At 41.1% G+C, this 19222-nt stretch overlaps 1 protein-coding gene across 1 annotated transcript in view; it reads right to left on the reverse strand.

Moving 5' to 3' along the window:
• Window positions 1-19222, reverse strand: part of eys (eyes shut homolog) — a 251241-nt gene that overhangs the window by 183695 nt on the left and 48324 nt on the right. Inside the window, exon 10 of the mRNA XM_034185116.1 lies at window positions 10167-10343. Coding sequence (XP_034041007.1) covers window positions 10167-10343 — 177 coding nt within the window. The remainder of the gene's footprint in view (window positions 1-10166; window positions 10344-19222) is intronic.

Consider the following 19222-nt stretch of genomic DNA (forward strand, 5'->3'; position numbering starts at 1 on the left):
CTGAATAAAATATTTTATTAAATGGCTGTGATGGTATGTGCGCTCTGATAGGCTGATTACCGGTCGACTATTTTCCCATATTGGACCGGTTTCCATGAAAATTCAGTAAGGTATATCTTATCTATTATATTCCAATTCTAAGGTGGAACTATGCCAGCATACAAAGGTATAGCTAGGAATAAGTATATAATATACAAACAGTATATGGAACATATATGAAGATTACCAGGCACGAATAAACATGCCATATCAAAACTTAACCTAAACCAGTCTGCCAGGGTAATGAAACCACCAAGCACAGAACTGGAAGTTAAGCAGCTACATGAAAATTCAGTAAGGTATATCTTATATATTATATTCCAATTCTAAGGTGGAACTATGACAATCAGCCTGAAACGTGTATTTTCTTTACAAACCAGAAGCTAAAAACGAGATTAGAAAAATCAAGTCGGACATGAATGTACTCCATAAATATCTAAACAGCATTTGAAAAAACACACAGATTGAAAGCTTACCAGATAACGACCAGACCATCTGCTAGCAAGTTCCTGGTCTACTCTGGTGTTCTGTCGTGACACCAGCTGTCAGCTTGGAGGTGAGCTGAGATGAACCGCTGCTCACCTCGGCTCCAGAGCACTGAAGTGAGCAGAGGAGGTGAAGTCGTTCTTTTTTTTTGGAGGTGAACTTCACCTCCGCTGCTGAAGCAAACAACTTCACTTCCGCTATAATATAAGCTCTGTCTACAAGCCATAAGCAGCTTTCATATTCAGGCATTCACGTGTTTATATATATGAATAATAGCCATATAATAAATTAATTATTAACCTCACTTGCTCGGTCTGTACGGGAATATCAGAACTTGGTTTTTTTCGCACGGATCTCGCTGTCGCTCGGTCTGATATTTCCACGTACAAACCTCGCAGTCGGTCATCCTTTAATTTTTTACCACAATTTGTACAATGTTTCATTAACTACATAAATTGAATAAAATCTTATAAATCTTATATATTATCTAATATTTGCTGAGTTCAAGTTTAAATAAACTGTTTTCAGGAGGTGGGACACTGATTTGCTGTTACAAATATTCCAAATGTTCAGTTTAATTTTGTCAAAGTCTCTTCCAGTAACATGTTTAATAGGAATCCTTTTATTTTCATATAATTGATAATTAATAATATTTTTTAAACAATATGAAATACTATATCCAAATAATAATATAACATAAGTGCACCTCTTTCTACACCCAACCTTCAAACGCAGCCTCATACGGCCATCCATGACAAATCTACTTAAGCTCCCAATTTTCTATCGGAACACAAACATCCTACGGCCACTGCTATAGTCTTATTAGGTCCAAAATGCTCAGAGATATCTGGGTTGGTGTTATGGTTAGGGGTTCAGATGGGACCAGACCATTACAGGTGATGGACTTAAATGCTGGGAGCAAGGAACAGAACTGGTTGTGAATGAAAAGATATTTATTTACAATAAACAAATGAACAATGCTGCGCTGGTTATATGGTCTGCTGAGCCAAGACAAGACCTGCTTGTAGAGGTGGAAATCTGGGAGCTGCAGTGCACACATCGACAGACTTGGGAGTCTTGAGAATGAGCAGGGATCCTGGAGTATTTGGAAACTGGATCTGGAGCCAGGTGGGATGCACAGAGCTGAGGACAAGGAACGAGGAGGACGGAGGAGAACAGAGCTGAGTGATTGTACTCATAACACTGGGAAGCCTTCAGCAACAAACAGTTGCCAGTAGGTCCAGGAATAAAGTTCACTTTCTATGAAATAAGGTTTACTGTTCAGGATTCATTCACAGTTCATGAGGTTCATGAGTCTTCAGAGGTTAGGTGCTGTGCGTCTTGTGACACAGTTCCAATTAAGCAGGACTTGAGTTTTAGAAATGACTTGGAAAGTTCTTAGTGGTTCTATAGAGTTCATACAGTTCCTGGAGGTAGTTCTTGGTACTAGTTCTTGGAAACAGTTCTTAGTTATGCACAGTCACAAATAGGAGCAGCGTGACAACAGGCTCTCACAGACATGCAGGAACTTAACTGAAGCATGGCAGAGCTACACGCTCTGAAGCTGAGAGCCGAAGAGTCCCTAGTGACGTAGTATTTCGTAGTGGCGTGGGAATGAGGAGCATATGTGACATAGGAGCATATGTGACATAGGAACTGCGCAGCCCTTGGTATCCTCAATATCCCCTGGCATCCTCAATGCTAAAAGAAGGAATGGCAACATTACAAACCTTAAAATGTGTTAGCTTTCCAATTTTTTGGAATGTGCCGCAGGCTTGAAATGTGGGAATGGATGTATATTAATAAATAAAATGAAACTGACCAGAAAAAAAAAACATGAAATATTGTTGTATGTTTTGCAACAAATGATCACTCACTTTGAGTTTTTGAAGTTTAGGGCCCCTTCACACATAGTGCAAATTTGGTCGATTTGCGCATAAAGTGCATGAAGCATGAATCGTGTGCAAAATGTGTAAAATCATAGCTGCCTCGTACACCTGTTGCTACAACTACTCCTGCACACCAGTGGCTGAAAGACAGAGTGTGCGCTGTGCGAACCCATCGATCCCTCTCGCGGCAGGTGTTGGCCAAATTCCAGGTGACACACACGAACATCTAACACCGCGTGTTTGGCACTTAGAAAATGTGTGGCCGTTCACACTATTAACACGACAACAATGAGCAGACAATCACTGTCAAGCTGGCAGTGAAATTTGCAGCAGCTATGTTCTTGCTCGAAAGACACCGCATTTCTTAAGAACTAATAATCCTGCTCATGCCACCTGTCTGTGTCCTTCGACATGACAATTAATCTACATTATCTCAGTCCACCCATGTACATGTACACGAACTGTTGCACCAGCATCGTGCATGCCTGCCCGTCGGCATGATGTTTTGTGATGCACTCATACGAAGTCTACCGCAGTGAGTCACCCTGATTTGTACATATTTGCACTATGTGTGAAGGGGCCCTTAGTCATCGACTAATTTTAATATATAACATTGTTGTGTGGGCCGCCAGAAGAGGAGGTACTGCTGGCCCACCACCAGAGGGCGCCCTGTCTGGAGTGCGGGCTCCAGGCACCAGAGGGCGCAGCCGCCTCACAGGAGCAGCCAGGGTGACAGCTGTCATGCATCACCTGCAACAGCTGTTACCAATCATCTGATCGGCAGGGGTACATCAGCAGGACGACGTCTCCACCTCTTTGCCGAGATATCGTTCTACCTGGAAGGTAACGTACCTCAGCTGACTGATTGACAGTATTCTTTTTGTGACTTTGTGCATTGTAGTGTGGACTACTTTTCCAACGAGAGGTGGAGGTAGCTTTTCCTGCCGTACGGATTCCTGGGTGCAAACGCGCCCTCCTTTAATTGCTTTTTGTTCCTCGCCAGCAGTACCATGTCCGACACGCGGAGGCAGTGGCCACCTGGGAGTTCGGGACTTGGCGGCTCCAGTATTCCCGGGGTCTGGTGGCGGAGGAAATCGTGTGGTTCCGGTTCTGCTTTGGACAGGCATCTCCTATCTTCGAGCCTGCCCACACGACACCTTTGTGAATTGACACTTGTCTATTGTTGTAATCTGTTGTATTTGTTGTGCACATTCACAACAGTAAAGTGTTGTTATTTGACCTACTCCATTGTCCGTTCATTTGCGCCCCCTGTTGTGGGTCCGTGTACCTACACTTTCCCAACAAACGTCAAATTTATACATTTTTTTGAGGAATTTGTAAACAGCAAACACTGAAACTGTGTGGAGGCTGGCATTCTAGCTGCTAAATGTTATTATTATTATTATTTATTATTATTATTGTTGTTGTTGTTTCTGTTCAAGTGCAATTTAAAATTTAATTAGTCAAAATTTTAATTTACACCACAAATTCAACAGTGACTATATCAAAAATGGAAATGCATCAGTCAGTGTCTTTAAAAAATGGCACTCTATTTACAGGTTGTACACAGCAATGGACCATTATTATAACAAATATGCTTTTATTCTCAGAGGCCAGCTTGTAATTTTTCCAACAGCTTACTTTCTGTATTTATTGTTATCAATATCATAATGCAAAGTGCTTCATATTAAGTGCATGTCTGCTGATTGTGAGGATTTCATTATTCAAGCACTGAAATGCTTCTTGGAGAAAAACATGTCAGACAACATTCCCTGCAGTTCCTTACTGATTTATTGTTGCTGTTTCTAAACCCTTTCCAAAAGAAGAATCATTTTGCATATCAGGCACCATCTTTTTTTCAGCTATTTGTGCCATTGTATTTAAAAATTTCAGAGAAACCAGTACACCGCCCCCCACACCCAAACACACACACACCCGCCTCCCTACACACACACTCAACAATAAATCCTTATACTTAAAAAAAAAAAAAAAAAAAAACCTAAAGGAAACCAGTGATAAACATTTAGAAGTAAGGCCCTTTGGCTGCTCTCTTGAGTTCACCACAGCAGGTCTGAGGTGGATGCACATGTTGAATTGGCACAAGCTTTACGTCGAATGCCCTTCCTGACGCAACTCCACATGAGCCACATTGAACCAGGAACCTTCCGCACTGCAACAAATCACACTAACCACTTGGCCACCACCCCTGCTGTCGATAAACATTTAGAAATAAATCAAAATGATCTACGTATAATTATGATCACTCTATTTTGCCCTTTGTGTTTGACAACACTTTGTTTGGTAATTGATTTTTATTGGTTTTCAAGGATGGTTTTGGGGAAAAAAGAAAGAAAAAAACAGCACCAAATGATTTAATTCCTGTTCGAATCCAGAGCTTGCAAACTACCAGCTCCCTAAACACAAAGATTTAAATCTCAGGTGGAACAGCAGATCCTCAGCAGCCACCATGGGATGCAAATGTCAGCTCAGACAGGCTGTTGTTCCACAGAAACATGCAGCTTTAAAGCTGTTCATCATGTGTCTTTCAGAAAGAAGGCAGAGACTTTTGCATTTATCCTTAAAATTTGAGATTTTATGGAATCAGTATTTTGTCTGTGGCTTCAATTGTCTTTAATTATCTGCACTCCTTATTGAATTAATTAACTGACCTTGGCAAGATCCTAGCAGTACTCCACCCAACACCCCTCTCCTAGGAGCAGGTGGCTTAGTGGAAAATGAGCTGGCCTGTCAATCTATAGACCTGAGTTTGAATCCTGCTCATGCCACATGTCTGTGTCCTTGGACATGACAATTAATCTACATTATCTCAGTCCACCCAGCTGCAACTGGGTACGGGCCTTGGCTTGAAGACTGCATCGGACTCATGTCCCTTCCACACACTGTCGTCCACTTCACACTGTGGAATCTGGAGATAAGCGCTGGCCGAATGTGCCTGAGGACATATATTCAGACTTGTTTGAATTATTTAAATGACCTTGACCAGATCTATCCAGCCACCCCCCCCCCCCAAAAAAAGGGAATTTTAACATTATCTTCTGTGAAACACACAAACTAGCAGCAAAAACATAAAAAAATACAAAAAAGTGGAATAAGCACAAGATATACCTCTGTTTTACATAAAATATAAAATCGTGTGTGTGTGTGTGTGTGTGGTTTTGGGGGTGGGAGGCACCCATTCAATGCCCTGCCCCATAGGTGGCATCCTAGGTGACCACCTAAGTCACCTTTGCCTAGATATGCCCCTGGTTCAACACTCAGCAGGACAACACAGTGAAAAGCAGCATATCCTCATATTTGGAAATCTGGAACCAAAGTCAGGCACTATAAAGCAATTTAAGTGTAAAGTAGTTACTTGCTGTTGGTTGACTTATTGCTTTCCGAAGATTTTCTTATTTGGGCACCACGTTGGCTTGTATGACAACATTAAATTGGTGCAGTGGTAGCACAGTACACTCGATGCACTTTCCTGAGATGCACAAATCTTATAAAGGCTGCATTTTTTTCAAGCAAATTCTCACAGTGCAGCCTTCTCAAGCCATAAAAATGACCACAAATCTGTATGCTCCTCTCCTCCGGAGACAATGGTCTATTGTCATGAGGGGTGACTCGGTGTCTGTCTGGCCCCGACCAATCCAAATCATCCTCCCCAACAAAAGCAGCGTGTGTTTGTTGTGTGCAGGTGTGGAAACAAAAGAGCTGGCAGGAGGTAGACGAGCAGTAAGCTCACGACTGACGTAAAGGGTCAACCCGATCCTCGTTCCCCGCACCAGCGCCCAGTTCTTTCCTCCTCATGAGGAGGAAAGAACTTCATTCTTTGTTGTTCACTTTTAGGGCTTAGCTTGGATCAGCAAAATAAGAACATATACAGAAATAGCTCGAAGCCTTCCACGGAACAGTTGCACTTCACCGTAAAGTGGAGGCTCTGTGCCTTGGTTTGTCCTATTTGTATCCTTTTCAGCTTGCCTGACTGCTGTACAAACTGCCATATGGGCGTCACGACAGACTAACGGATCACGCATCAAAATCATGGTCTTTATTCTAATCGCTGCAAGGCATCAGCTCAAAGTTCTGAGACATCATTTCTGCATTATTTGGAAGACAGAGACAGGAGACTGAGTGCAATAATGGCACTGACGGCTGTGACACGAACAACAAAGTAGGTGTTTAAGTAAATAAAATGCCCTTCACTTGGGTCATATACGGAAATACCACAGTTATAGGCTATAAGGTGAATCAGGCAGCTGTTGGTGGTGAAAACACGAGACAAAATGATGACATCACCTCCTTTATTTTGTTATGTTAACTATTTTGTATTGATGGGTGGAATTTCGATAAATGCACTTGAAATGTATTAATACGCCACCAAAGGACCCCATACTTCAACACTGCATGTGGAAAATAATTTAGCAGCTTTTCTCACATAATGTTTACTCCATATTTATTCAGTGCAAATACAAATAAACAGAGATGGAAAGATCAGTTCATAAGGTTTTGCTATGATTATGTTTTGAGTGTAGAAATGTGTAAAAAATAAGTATCAGTTTTGTATCACCAGTTATCCATCTTCATGATGAAGTGGTATAGAGGAGGATTTTTTTCAAGAGAAGACCTGAAAGTTTAGCTACAAATTGCCAGAAGGTATACATGTGAGATGCAAGCCTGGATTTGATCTGTTTTGGTGAAAGAAAAACAGATCTACTCCATGCAGATTTACCATAAAGTGCCATACTGTTTGTATTTCTTTGAAATTAATGTAAATAAAGTCCAAGACATATTCAGTGGTAGCTTTACCATCAGAAAGCCTCATCCAAAACTACCACAAAAGACTCCAAGCTGTCGTTGATGTTAAAGGGGAAATACACAGTATTAAGAACAAGGGTATATAAACTTTGGATCAGGGTAATTTGGGTAGTTCTCTTGTCATTTTGATTTAAAAAGAGGAAACACAGTTGTTTGACAATAAATGGCTTCACCTAACCACTAACCATGAGTGAAAAAAAGTTTTTGTGTTGTCATTCGTATTCTCTTAAAAATGGAGTTAGTTTTATTGCTGCAGTATGCTGAAGAAGGACAGTGATGCCAAGTCAGCTAAAAGTCTCATTCCAATGCTCCTCAGCACGCTCCTGCAGGTGTTCCACCTGCTGCATGTGCCTGATGTTTGGGAAAATGAGCGAGACGAGAGCCACACATCTGGCTCTCTCCATCTCCTCCTCTCGGGGCCACTCCATGGCACAGAGCCCAACTCAGCATGCAGTCACAAAGTTCTTCTGCTGTAGCTTTTGAGGAGCAAACTGGAGCAATCTGAATTGTTCAGCAACTGACGGTTGGATGAATACGAGGTCTGTCATAAAGTATCATACCTTTTCTTTTTTTTTTTAAACTATATGGATTTGATTCATATGTTTTCACGTCAGACAAGCTTGAACCCTTGTGCGCATGCGTGAGTTTTTCCACGCCTGTCGGTGACGTCATTCACCTGTGAGCACGCCTTGTGGAAGGAGTGGTCCCGCCCCGTCATCGGATTTTCATTGTCTGGAAATGGAGGAATGATTTGGGTTTTTTTTCCATCAGAATTTTTTCAGAAGCTGTTAGAAACTGGCACCTGGAAACTATTCAAAAAATCTATCTGGCTTTCGGTGAAACTTTTACGGGCTTCACAGAGAATAAGGTCTGTTAGTACATCTTTATGGACCCCTTTAAGGAAGGTCTTTCTCTGGTTATCACAAGAGCTGGACATCAGCCATTTTCCGGCAGATTTCACTTTTAACAAGAGATTTTGTCATGGAAAGCCGCGCGGAGGCTTCGCGCGACACGACCGATTCGCTTTGGAAGTGAGACAAAAAAACACCTCTGTTTCGGCGTGTCAGAGGACAAGTTTGGACATGTCCAGCTCTCCACAATTTCACTGATACTTACTGGACTGGTAAGCATTGAAAGCCGAAATAGACATGTCCGAACTTGTCCTCTGACACGCTGAAACGGAGGTGTTCCTTTGTCTCGCTTCCAAAGCGAATCGGTCGTGATGCGCGAAGCCTCCGCGCGGCTTTCCATGACAAAATCTCTTGTTAAAAGTGAAATCTGCCGGAAAATGGCTGATGTCCAGCTCTTGTGATAACCAGAGAAAGAGCACACGACGGTCTCGTATCCACAGAGCCATCAGCTCAGAAATGGTCCGGTGGCTTGTGCCGTGTTGTTGCAGCTCGGAGCGCAGCGCGCTGAGCATCCTTAAAGGGGTCCATAAAGCTGTACTAACAGACCTTATTCTCTGTGAAGCCCATAAAATTTTAACAGAAAGCCAGATAGATTTTTGAATAGTTTCCAGGTGCCAGTCTCTAACAGCTTCTGAAAAAATTCTGATGGAAAAAAACCCAAATCATTCCGCCATTTCCAGACAATGAAAATCTGACGACGGGGCTGGACCACTCCTTCCACAAGGCGTGCTCACAGGCGAATGACGTCACCGACAGGCGTGGAAAAACTCACGCATGCGCACGAGGGTTCAAGCTTGTCTGACGTGAAAACATATGAATCAAATCCATATAGTTTAAAAAAAAATAAAAAGGTACGATACTTTATGGACAGACCTCGTATGTGTGTGTGTGTGTGTGTGTGTGGAGACAATCTGCCTCATTCACAACGTGATAGAACTTAACGATGCGCTGTTACGCGTGATAGCACGCAACAACGCGGGAACATTATTCTTGACCATGTGTAATGGTTCCTGATAATTCTCCAGCAACACGTGCCATTACCTGTAACACGTGGTAACAGGTTGCAGCAGTTCCTGAGGACACCTGACACCTCTGCCTCAAATCATCACATTCGTGATCAGCGGCTAAGAATGTATACTTCGTGGCATTCATTATGTGTAAATGCGGCTTAAACACCTATTATGACTGGGACTGGATTCTGCCAGTAGATTCTCCAACTGGAGACTCTACTAGTAGAGACTGCGATCGCAGTCTGTACTGGTAGAATCTCCAATTCTACCAAATCACAGACTCTACTTTGACATATATATATATATATATATATATAGACACACATTACTGTGCAAAAGTTTTAGACATCCCAGAGTAATAACACTGGTCAACAACAAAAATGGACTTTGAGAACTGATTCAGGGTCATTTTGGGGTGTTGAATGCGAATCTGAGCTCAGATTTCCTCAATCACATAATTTGTTTCTTGCACCTGCATGCTCCCTATCGATGGATTATGCAAAAATTGCTCATTCACTCATGAGTTTGACACCACTAATCCTGCACAAAAGCAGCTTCAAAACCATAGTTTTTAAACTCCTACCACCCACCTCATTTTGGCTTGTCAGTATCTCACAAATAAAATGTGAAATTTCACATTGATGGGTTATACAGGTTTAGAAGGAGTTAAACCAGGTTCGCAAAATGTGAACAAGAGCTGTAATATCGTTTATGGCGCCGAAGAGGTGTGCCAGCCTGCAGTTTTTGCTTCAATGCTTGAAACAAGAAATATGTTTTCATATCTCAAAAATGTAGTGTGATTGGCAAAAATTAACACCAGATTCGGATTCACCCCCCCCCCCCCCCCCCCCCCAATCTGTTGAAAACCCCATGCAAGAAAAATCATGTTGACCAGTGTAATAAAAGCAGTGTTTGCTGCACCTCATCCCAACCCCCCTTTTTTATGTGTAGCAGTGTAGCAGTGCCCTAAAATACAAAATTATTTCCCAGTAAAACAGGACTGTACTCACTATAGAGGATGGTACCCTGGGTAGATTTTGTCTTCACTGTCACATGGAGATTAACAGAGGCATCGCTGGTCGCAGCAGGTGGACTGTTACTCACAACAGAAGCCTGGAGAAGAGACGCGAGCGGCTGCAGCTCCAAATAAGACGAGCCATTGAAGGACGGGATGTATATTTTAGTTTCTGTAAAGAAGAATTAAACATACTGATGAAGCATTTTTTAACAAATTGGGAGAAGAATCAGGTAAAAAAGCAAAAAAGCACAAATGTAAAAAAGAATAAAATGACATTTACTGTAGGTCTACAAATTCAAAGCAATGCTTGATGAGCCGAGCCGGCCTGTGCCTTTGCTGTACGGGTAGTTTCCCTCTGAGCAGAGTCAGCAGGACCCTGTCAGGGATTTGTGCTGGTGTTTTATTTCCCACCGGATGACAAAAACTTATGACTTTATGGAGAGGTGGAGGAGGCTCCCGCTCGGGTCAGCCGCACAAGTCAGCGATGATCTGTTGTCTCAGACACAGAGGACACGGTACACCTGGTGGACACTGTGCTGTTCAGGTTCGCAGTGGATCTTTCAAAACAGGCCACCCTCAGCCCTGAATCAGTGGATTCTGGCTTCAGAGTTCATCTCAAAGAAGAATGCAGTTTATATTCAGGTGGGAACTCATAATACACAGTATGTGCAAGAGTCTGAAGACTCAGCTTGGGAGCGGCATATTAATATGAATATCCTCTCATAACTATATTCACTTTTTTGGTGCTTTGATGTTAGATCAAATGGATTTTTAAAGCAGAGTTGTTAATGCCGGACAGCATTTACAGCTGAATGGAAAACAAGACTGAAATAGGGAAATTTGACAATGACATATAATTGTTTGTTTAATTAGATTTTTAAAACATAAACCATTTTCACTGTTTGACAGACACTGGATTGAGGTTTTTACATTATGAGCTAGATGTCGTATTTACATATTGTCGCTCATTGATTTCCATTTTATTTGTCGATTGGAAAAACAGTGCCCCCAACACACAATTAAACTCATTTCAAGACAGATAAACAGGATTGTTGTACAGTGGCGGAAGTGTGTGCTCTGTGAATGTATAAATCCAGGATTTGTGTCCTTTTTTGTATCCTTTTTTTTGTCATCTAGAAATAATAGGGTTTGTTCGCTGCCATTTCAAGGTGCGATAAAAAATAAAAAAAAAGCCTAGACTATTTTATGAGGCAACAATACGGGTAAAATCAGTCATTCCCATTATTTCCTGACAATGAAGCGTTGAAGAAAAGTATGAAATTCATGAAAATAACAGAAAATTGAATTTCAGCTTTTGATAGCAAGCATTGCTCAGTATCCCAAGGGCTGGGAAGGTGCTGTTTTTTTTTTTTGTTTTGTTTTTTACCCGGTTTAATGATCAGTATCCCGACTGGCACCCAAGTAGAAGAATATCCAGTGGTACCATTTCTCACATGGCTATAATCCTGTTATCCTCACCCTTGTGCTCTGCCACTTTCACACACTTGCTCTTTTCCCGGCCAGTCAGATTGGATGACTCTTCTGCGTTACGCTGAGAACAATGTGGAGCAGACATGACAGCCAATACAATACTTCCAAATTACAAAGAGAAAATAAAAGCAGTTTCTTTTGTTGTGGAAGAAATGGTTTCCTTGGCGTGTAGATGATGAATCAATCCTCCAATGTTTGCTGGCAATTTCTGAGTACGGCTGAGCTCACTCCAGCAATTACAGCAGCACACAGCCTGGATGCCAACGCACAGAAAAAACCCTATAATGGCACACTTGCAACTTATGCCTGTACCATGTTGCCACAATAATTATGTGGTTTTGCATATCAACTATCAGCTAGATGTGACCGATCTGAACACATTCCTACTGCTTCTCCACTTTTCCTGTCTTGTAAAGCAATCTGGTGAGAAACTCCACTGTCATGTCTTCTAAACATTTCCATACCTTCACTGGAATGTCATCCAGACCAACTGCCTTCCTACCCTTCATCCTCTTCACAACTGTACTCACTTTGTCCTTACTTATCCCTTTCACTGCCTGATTTATACTCTCCCCATCATCCAGCCTTCTCTTTTTCATTTTCTTCATTCATCAGCTCCTCAAAATACTCTCTCCACCATCTCAATACGCTCTCCTCATTTGTCAGCACATGGTCAACAATGCAAAACACTGGTGCAGTGCCTTGCAAATTTATTCACCTTTTTTTTTTTTTTGCACAACACCAGATAATGTAAATGAATTTTTTTTTTTACGGGAGGTGATGGTCTAGTGGTTACGTGTTGGGCTTGAGACCAGAGGATCCTCGGTTCAAATCCCAGCCTGACCGGAAAATCACTAAGGGCCCTTGTGCAAGGTCCTTAATCCCCTAGTTGCTCCTGGTTGGTAGTGGGCACCTTGCATGGCAGCAGCCTGACATCGGGGTAAATGTGAGGCATTGATGTGTAAAGCGCTTTGAGCGTCTAATGCAGATGGAAAAGCGCTATATAAATGCAGTCCATTTAATTTTCATCTGGATTTTAAGTAATAGTAAAAAGGGTAAAGGCTGAGACCCATACTTTTATTACTGTGTTTCAAGGATGTGATTGTTAGAATTGCACATAAGCGGACCACAGCATGATGAGCTAGGGTGATCAATACCTTTCCTCACCATGTCTTTCACTTTCCCTTTCCCAACTGTTAGCCAGGTACCCCATTTACTCCTGGAGGCCATTGGGTGACAGTCCTAATCTCCGAGCCATCACACCCCTTAAATATCAGACCTCCACAAAATAGTTCTCATTGATTAAGTGAAATGGATATATAAAAATAAAAATAAATAAATAAATAAATAAACAACAAAGAGACTGATGAGCAAAATGTGCATATGTTTCAGTCGTTTTGCTATGAAGGCCATGTCAGTTATCTGCTCAAAGTTGCTCAATGCTCAGTCCAAAACAGAAAATATCTGCATTATATTTAAGAATAGCTTAACCTGAAGCCTGGCATCAAAATACGTGAGCGGTCAAATCCACATTCAAGCAGAAATTAGTTATTTCAACATGCACTAACAAAGTAATAAACAAAGTGTAAAATTAAGGCAAAAGACATGTAGTTTCCCTTATCTGTACAAATTGCTCTTGATTATTCACATTTTGTTGATCATGAATTGTCTTGAGGTTGCAAGTTTTTTTTAGACATTTTAAACTTTCCCAATGACTCACATTGTTCAACTACACTACTTTTAAGTATGCATGTCACTACGGTAACAGATTATACTAGTTTTCAGGCCTTCTTTATTTTGCGCCAAAAACATGCACACGTCTGACTTCAAATGTTATCTTCAATTATTAACAAATGCTTTGAGTGCACAGAGTGGCAGTGCTTTTATGATGCGTGTGAGGATATTGATGAACTTACAGAGACGATATCCTTTTACATTACCTTCTGTGTGGATCTGGTTGTCCCCACTAAGGAGGTGGTTACTTACCCTAATAATAAGCCTTGGGTCACAAGAGCTAAAATCAGTTATCAAGAAAAAGAAAAGCGTTTTCTGTTCTGGTGATCAGTTAGAAATAAAGGCTGTCTACAAAGAGGTAAAGGTGGAAAACTGAAGTATAGGGATAAAACTGAAAATCAGTTTAGTCTTGGAGACCTAAGGGCTGCATGGAGTAGAATTAAGTCCATTAGTGCAGGGGCTAAAATAATATTTAGAGCAAAATCGTGCAAATGGTGATACAAGCACCAAAGTTGGCACAAATACTCCTTAGACATTACTTTTTTGAACAAACCAACTGGCCACTTGAATTTTTAATAGGGGGCCAGGTAGGGGTCAATTGAAGAACTACACAGGGGCCGAAATTAAAAATGCTGAAATCATTTTGAAAACTACACCACATTATTTCTCTGATCGTAAAGATTCCAAAAAGGTATAGTTTTGACTATCTATGCCTGAATGATCAGAAGTTATGGGGTAAAAACAGCAAAAATGGTGACAAAGGTCAGTGTCAGTTTGTACAGGGGTCAAAAGTTAAAGTTGCTCTAATTTTAGTAAAAAGTGATACAAATTATTGGTTGAGCTAATAGGATTAATAAATGGAATAGTTTTGATTGTGATGAATGTTTGGTCTCCAAAGTAAAGGTCAAACAAGGTCAATGTCCATTGGATTCTATGACATGTGACATATGGTACCCTGTAACATGATAACTAAGTATGATACATGGTGCAAACTATTCCTTTTTAAAACCCTGTTACCTCAACTAATAATTTGAATCATTTTTTACCAAAATTGGAGCAACTTTAACTTTGACTCTTGTACAAACTGAAACTGACCTTTGTCACCATTTTTGCTGTTTTTACCCCATAACTCCTAATCATTCAGTCATAGATAGCCCAATCTATACCTTTTTGGAATCTTTACGATCACACAAATAACGTGGTGTAGTTTTCAAAATGATTTCAGCATTTTTAATTTTGACCCCTGTGTAATTCTTCAATTGACCCCTACCTGGCCACCTACTGAAAATTCAAGTGGCCAGTTGATTTGTTCAAAAGAGCAATGTCTAAGGAGTATTTGTGCCAACCTTGGTGCTTGTATCACCACCATTTGCACGATTGTTTCAGTTATCTGCTGCACTACAAGGCATCCATCAATCAGTCCACCCAAATTAAGCATCCTGTTACAGTCAGTGGTGTGAGTGGGAACGACTTGGCAGATGTTTTTAATTCTTTTTTCTCTCGTTGGGAAAGAACTGATTTCCTTCATATTATTTCTGTGATCACGGAGTCCCTTGTTGTTAATAATTCTGTCCTTGTGATTGCCCAGGAAGTGGTCACATCTTTGTTCACTAAAGTTAACATGAGGAAGGCCGCTGGCCCTGATTGAATCTGTGGGCGCGCACTGCGTCACTGTGCTGTCCAGCTAAGTGACGAGTTCATTCAGCTTTTTAAGACGTGTGCTGGTATTGGTGAGATTCCATCTATTTGGAAAACAGCTACTATAATTCCTGTGTCAAAGTCAAATAAACTGAGAGATTTGAATGATTTTAGGCCTGTGGCTCTGACATCCTTGGTGATGAAAATATTTGAAAAACTTTGAAAGAGGATGTCATCTCCTTCACTGAGGGAAAACTTGATCCACTGCAGTTTGCCTACCAGGCTGGGAAAAGTGTGGATGATGCCAAGCTTTTTATTTTGGACAGAGTCTATAGGCACCTGGAAATGCCAAAATCTCATGCCAGACTTTTATTTGCTGACTTTCCGTCAGCTTTTAATAAAAGCCCCATAGTTTAATTGAGAGGCTCTCCTCTTCTTTTAAATTGCCTGGTGAGGTTTTATTGCTGCCCTTAAATTCTTATAATTCTAATTCTAATTCTTAACAAATAGAGGTCAGCGGGTTTTAGTGAATGGTTACATGTCCAAGCCTTCGATGTCCAACACTGGTTCTCCTCAGGGCTGTGTCCTCTCTCCCCTGCTTTTTATTATTTTCACGGACAGTTGTAGTGTGAGTCAGAAGAGCAGCTATTTGGTGAAGTTCTCAGGTGATACAGCTTTGCTGTCTCTTCTTCAGGGTTCTGAGTCAGGCCACAGGGACGCTCTGTCAAAGTTTGTTAAATAGTGTGATGACAGCTTCCTTGACCTTAATGTTCAAAAACAAAGGAACTGATAACTGACTTCAGAAGGTCTGGCCGGGGGCCTTCACTAGTAGCCAGCATCATCCACGGTAAAGATGTACAAATTGTTGATTCCTACAAGTACACTGGAACTGTGTTTGACTCTGAATTGTTCAGAACACAGAGTCAATAGTTAAACATAGACAACAAAGGATTTACTTGTTGCAGAAGCTGAACTCTTTTAGTGTTTCTGAAGGCATCTTATCTTGTTTTTATTATTCTTTTATTGAAAGTCTTTGAACATTTTCTTTTATGTGCTAGTTCCATGGATTACCTGTAAAGGACAGAAAGTGCCTGAACCAGATTGCTAAAGTCTACTCCAAGATCACTGGAGTCCAGCTAAGGGACATGTGCTCTCTTTGGGAGAAATGTGTGGTCCAGAAAGCCAGAGGAATCATCGATCAGCCTGGACATATTTTCTCCTCTGACTTTTCTCTTATGCCCTCCGGGCGGCACTATTATGCACCCCCAAGAAAAACAGATACTCCAACTCATTTATTCCTTCAGCCATCAGGCTGTTAAATGCTGGAAAGTAGGCCAAGGCTGATTGTGGCCTGCACTGAAATTGGAGTCTGAAGGGTGTTTTACAGTCAAGTTATTGTATCATTGCATTTAGAGTGCGGCTTGGTTCCATTTAGAGTGCAAATCTGGTTCCATATACTAGGGGAGCTACGACCACTACTTTTGCACCCCTCCAGGACTAAACCAAACCAACTTTTTTAGGTTCCTTAGATGATCCCAAAACAATCAGGATGTTCCCAAAAATAAAAACTGCCCTCAAGCCAGTTATCCAAGATGGCGTCCAAGATGGCCACCAAAATAGGGTTTTCACTAAAACACCTTTAAACATATAAACAACTTAAATATCACAGAAATTCAATGGGGAGACCATTGCAGGTCACAGCAAACTCATTTGCTGTGACCTGTGCACACATGTGCTTGCCCACACATGCGTGTGCACGCACACGCAAAGCAAATCCACTGTGCTGTCTGGAGGCTGTTAGCAGGAAGAAAAAGAAAAGGTGGACTCAATTCTGACATCATTTTTTTTCACTGCACTGAGGACGTACACAGTCTTTTTTTGGTAGTACACGCACGCACAAGCGCCGACCAGGTTGCGTGTGTGTGTGCGCGTGTATGTGCAGGGGACAACGACTCTCCCGAGACATAATTTGATTGAGCTAACTGACGCTGCTTGTAAGACACACACACACACACACACACACACACACACACACACACACACACACACACACAAAATCACTCCACTGTAAGCTGTCTGGATGCATGAAGACCTGTTCACATGAAACGCTGACGTGAATTTTGGCTTTTTTTATGGAAGTCCGATGTCAGTGGACAGCATCACTGGACTACACGTCACAATTTGGACTTTAGCAGCAGTGGAACACCAAAATGTAAGTTCCTTTTCTGTTATTTATAAATTAATAAAATATCAAATGACAAGAATCTATTTTAGCCGTTATATAAAACAAATAATGAATGTTTTTACATTCTTTCATTGGAACGAATATTTAATTCGGTGAAAGCTGGAACCAACCATTCAACTCGGCTTCACCTCATTGAATGGTTTGTTCCAGCTTTCACCTCATGAAATATTCGTACCATTGAACTCATGAACATTCATTATTTGTATAACAATGACATGCCGTGACTGGTTCGTTTTTAAAACAAGCCCCCCCCCCCCCCCCTTTTGACAATATGAATTTGGTTGGTCTATTTTGTGTACATCCAATGCATAAAAAATAAAAATAAATAAATAAATTCCGGCCTTTAATGAAAAAAAAATAGATAAATAAATAAGGAAAGGCCTTGCATAGCTAAATTTCATCATAGAGCATAAATGGGACCAAACTCTGTTTTTGACCTTCATTTTCATTTGTCCTTTTTGGTGAAACCCAAACAATACATCTTTAAGGATAAAAGACATGAGGACAAAAAGTAATGAGGCATAGGAAGAGGTCATGATCAATACACAGCACATCTGATTTCCTGCCTCACTGCCTTTGTCTTTTGATGCCTTCTATCTTACCTCACTGTCATTTACTCCATAACTAATTTTTTGTGATCACTTAGCATTCAATTGCATGCTTATATAGTTGACAGAATGTCGTTGGCAAGGTCTACGACCTATCGTGTCTTCTATGAAGAGACAATTTATCATAGCTTAGCGCGCGGACACGCTACAATGAACCGACTTTATCTTGGCAAAACCTGTCTTATGGTTGACTACCTGATATCAAATACACATTCAACCACTATCCGCCACCCTGGATTACGGCGTGGCCCAGTGGAGGTGCAGCCTCAAGCTTTAAAGTCTTTGAGACGGTTTAATGACATTGTGCAGTCTACACCAGTCGTTCTGTGTAAACAGTAATAACCTCGGGAAGGCTTGCAATACTTTTTAGACAACTCTACACCACAATATTTGTTGTGTTAAGTCTGTAGTCTTTTTATTTCTGTATCTTGGAACAGGGCTCACAATGCACATCAAAAGGATCAACTATGACTTTTAAAGCCACATTTTATTGCATCATCAGTAACAGATCAGAGCTTCTCGTGCACTAAGAGGCGACACAGATGCAGATGATATCAGCAATTCAAACAAGTACACATCATTAGTCACTGCCTGGGTTGTATGACATACGTATCTGTAATTGAATGAGATCAGAGGTGACCCGCTTTATTCTTCTCCAGTGCCAATCACTTAATTTAACAAGACGTTGCCATAGCGATACACAGTCCCACACTTTGTCAGCGTGTAAACAGCCCGTGGACTCAAGTCGAGAAAGCAGCGAGGCGCGGCTCAGCTCTGGCTCTGCGAGTGCTCGTGTGAGATTGTACCCTGTTAAACGGCAGAGATGAACCTGCTTTAGAGAAGTACCAGTTCCTCAAAGTCAGCAGAAATGATGATAAAAGGCCAGCTCCGGTATTTAAAGGAAAGGTTTTATGAGTGTGACAAGCTTAGGGATGAGCAGAAATACTCGTGGAAGGAAAAGGCTTACGTTAACAGCTGATTAGATAAAAAAAGAAAAAGAAAAAAGTGAAAAGACATAATTATCAGGTTTGCGTATACGGATGTAGGAAGTGGGAACACTTTTTAAAAGTTTGGATTTTGTCTGCCAAACTTTTCCTCCTGGATATTCTCTTTTGCACAGGATTCTCCGCATTATCAGCCAAACTAATCCAGTCCACTTAATATCCAGTTCTCTAAATACTTCAGAGCTGGATTTCCTGCTCAACAGCATTTCAAAAACCAAAACTGTGGTGGCAATGCTTCATGGCTTGAATTAAAATGCTGTGACAAAGTGTCCATAGCAAAAACCAATGTGAGAAATAGAACACTGCGTGGACAATAACTGCATATTTC

Source organism: Thalassophryne amazonica, chromosome 13 (genome assembly GCF_902500255.1).
Source record: "Thalassophryne amazonica chromosome 13, fThaAma1.1, whole genome shotgun sequence".
NCBI classification, from domain to species: Eukaryota; Metazoa; Chordata; class Actinopteri; order Batrachoidiformes; family Batrachoididae; genus Thalassophryne; species Thalassophryne amazonica.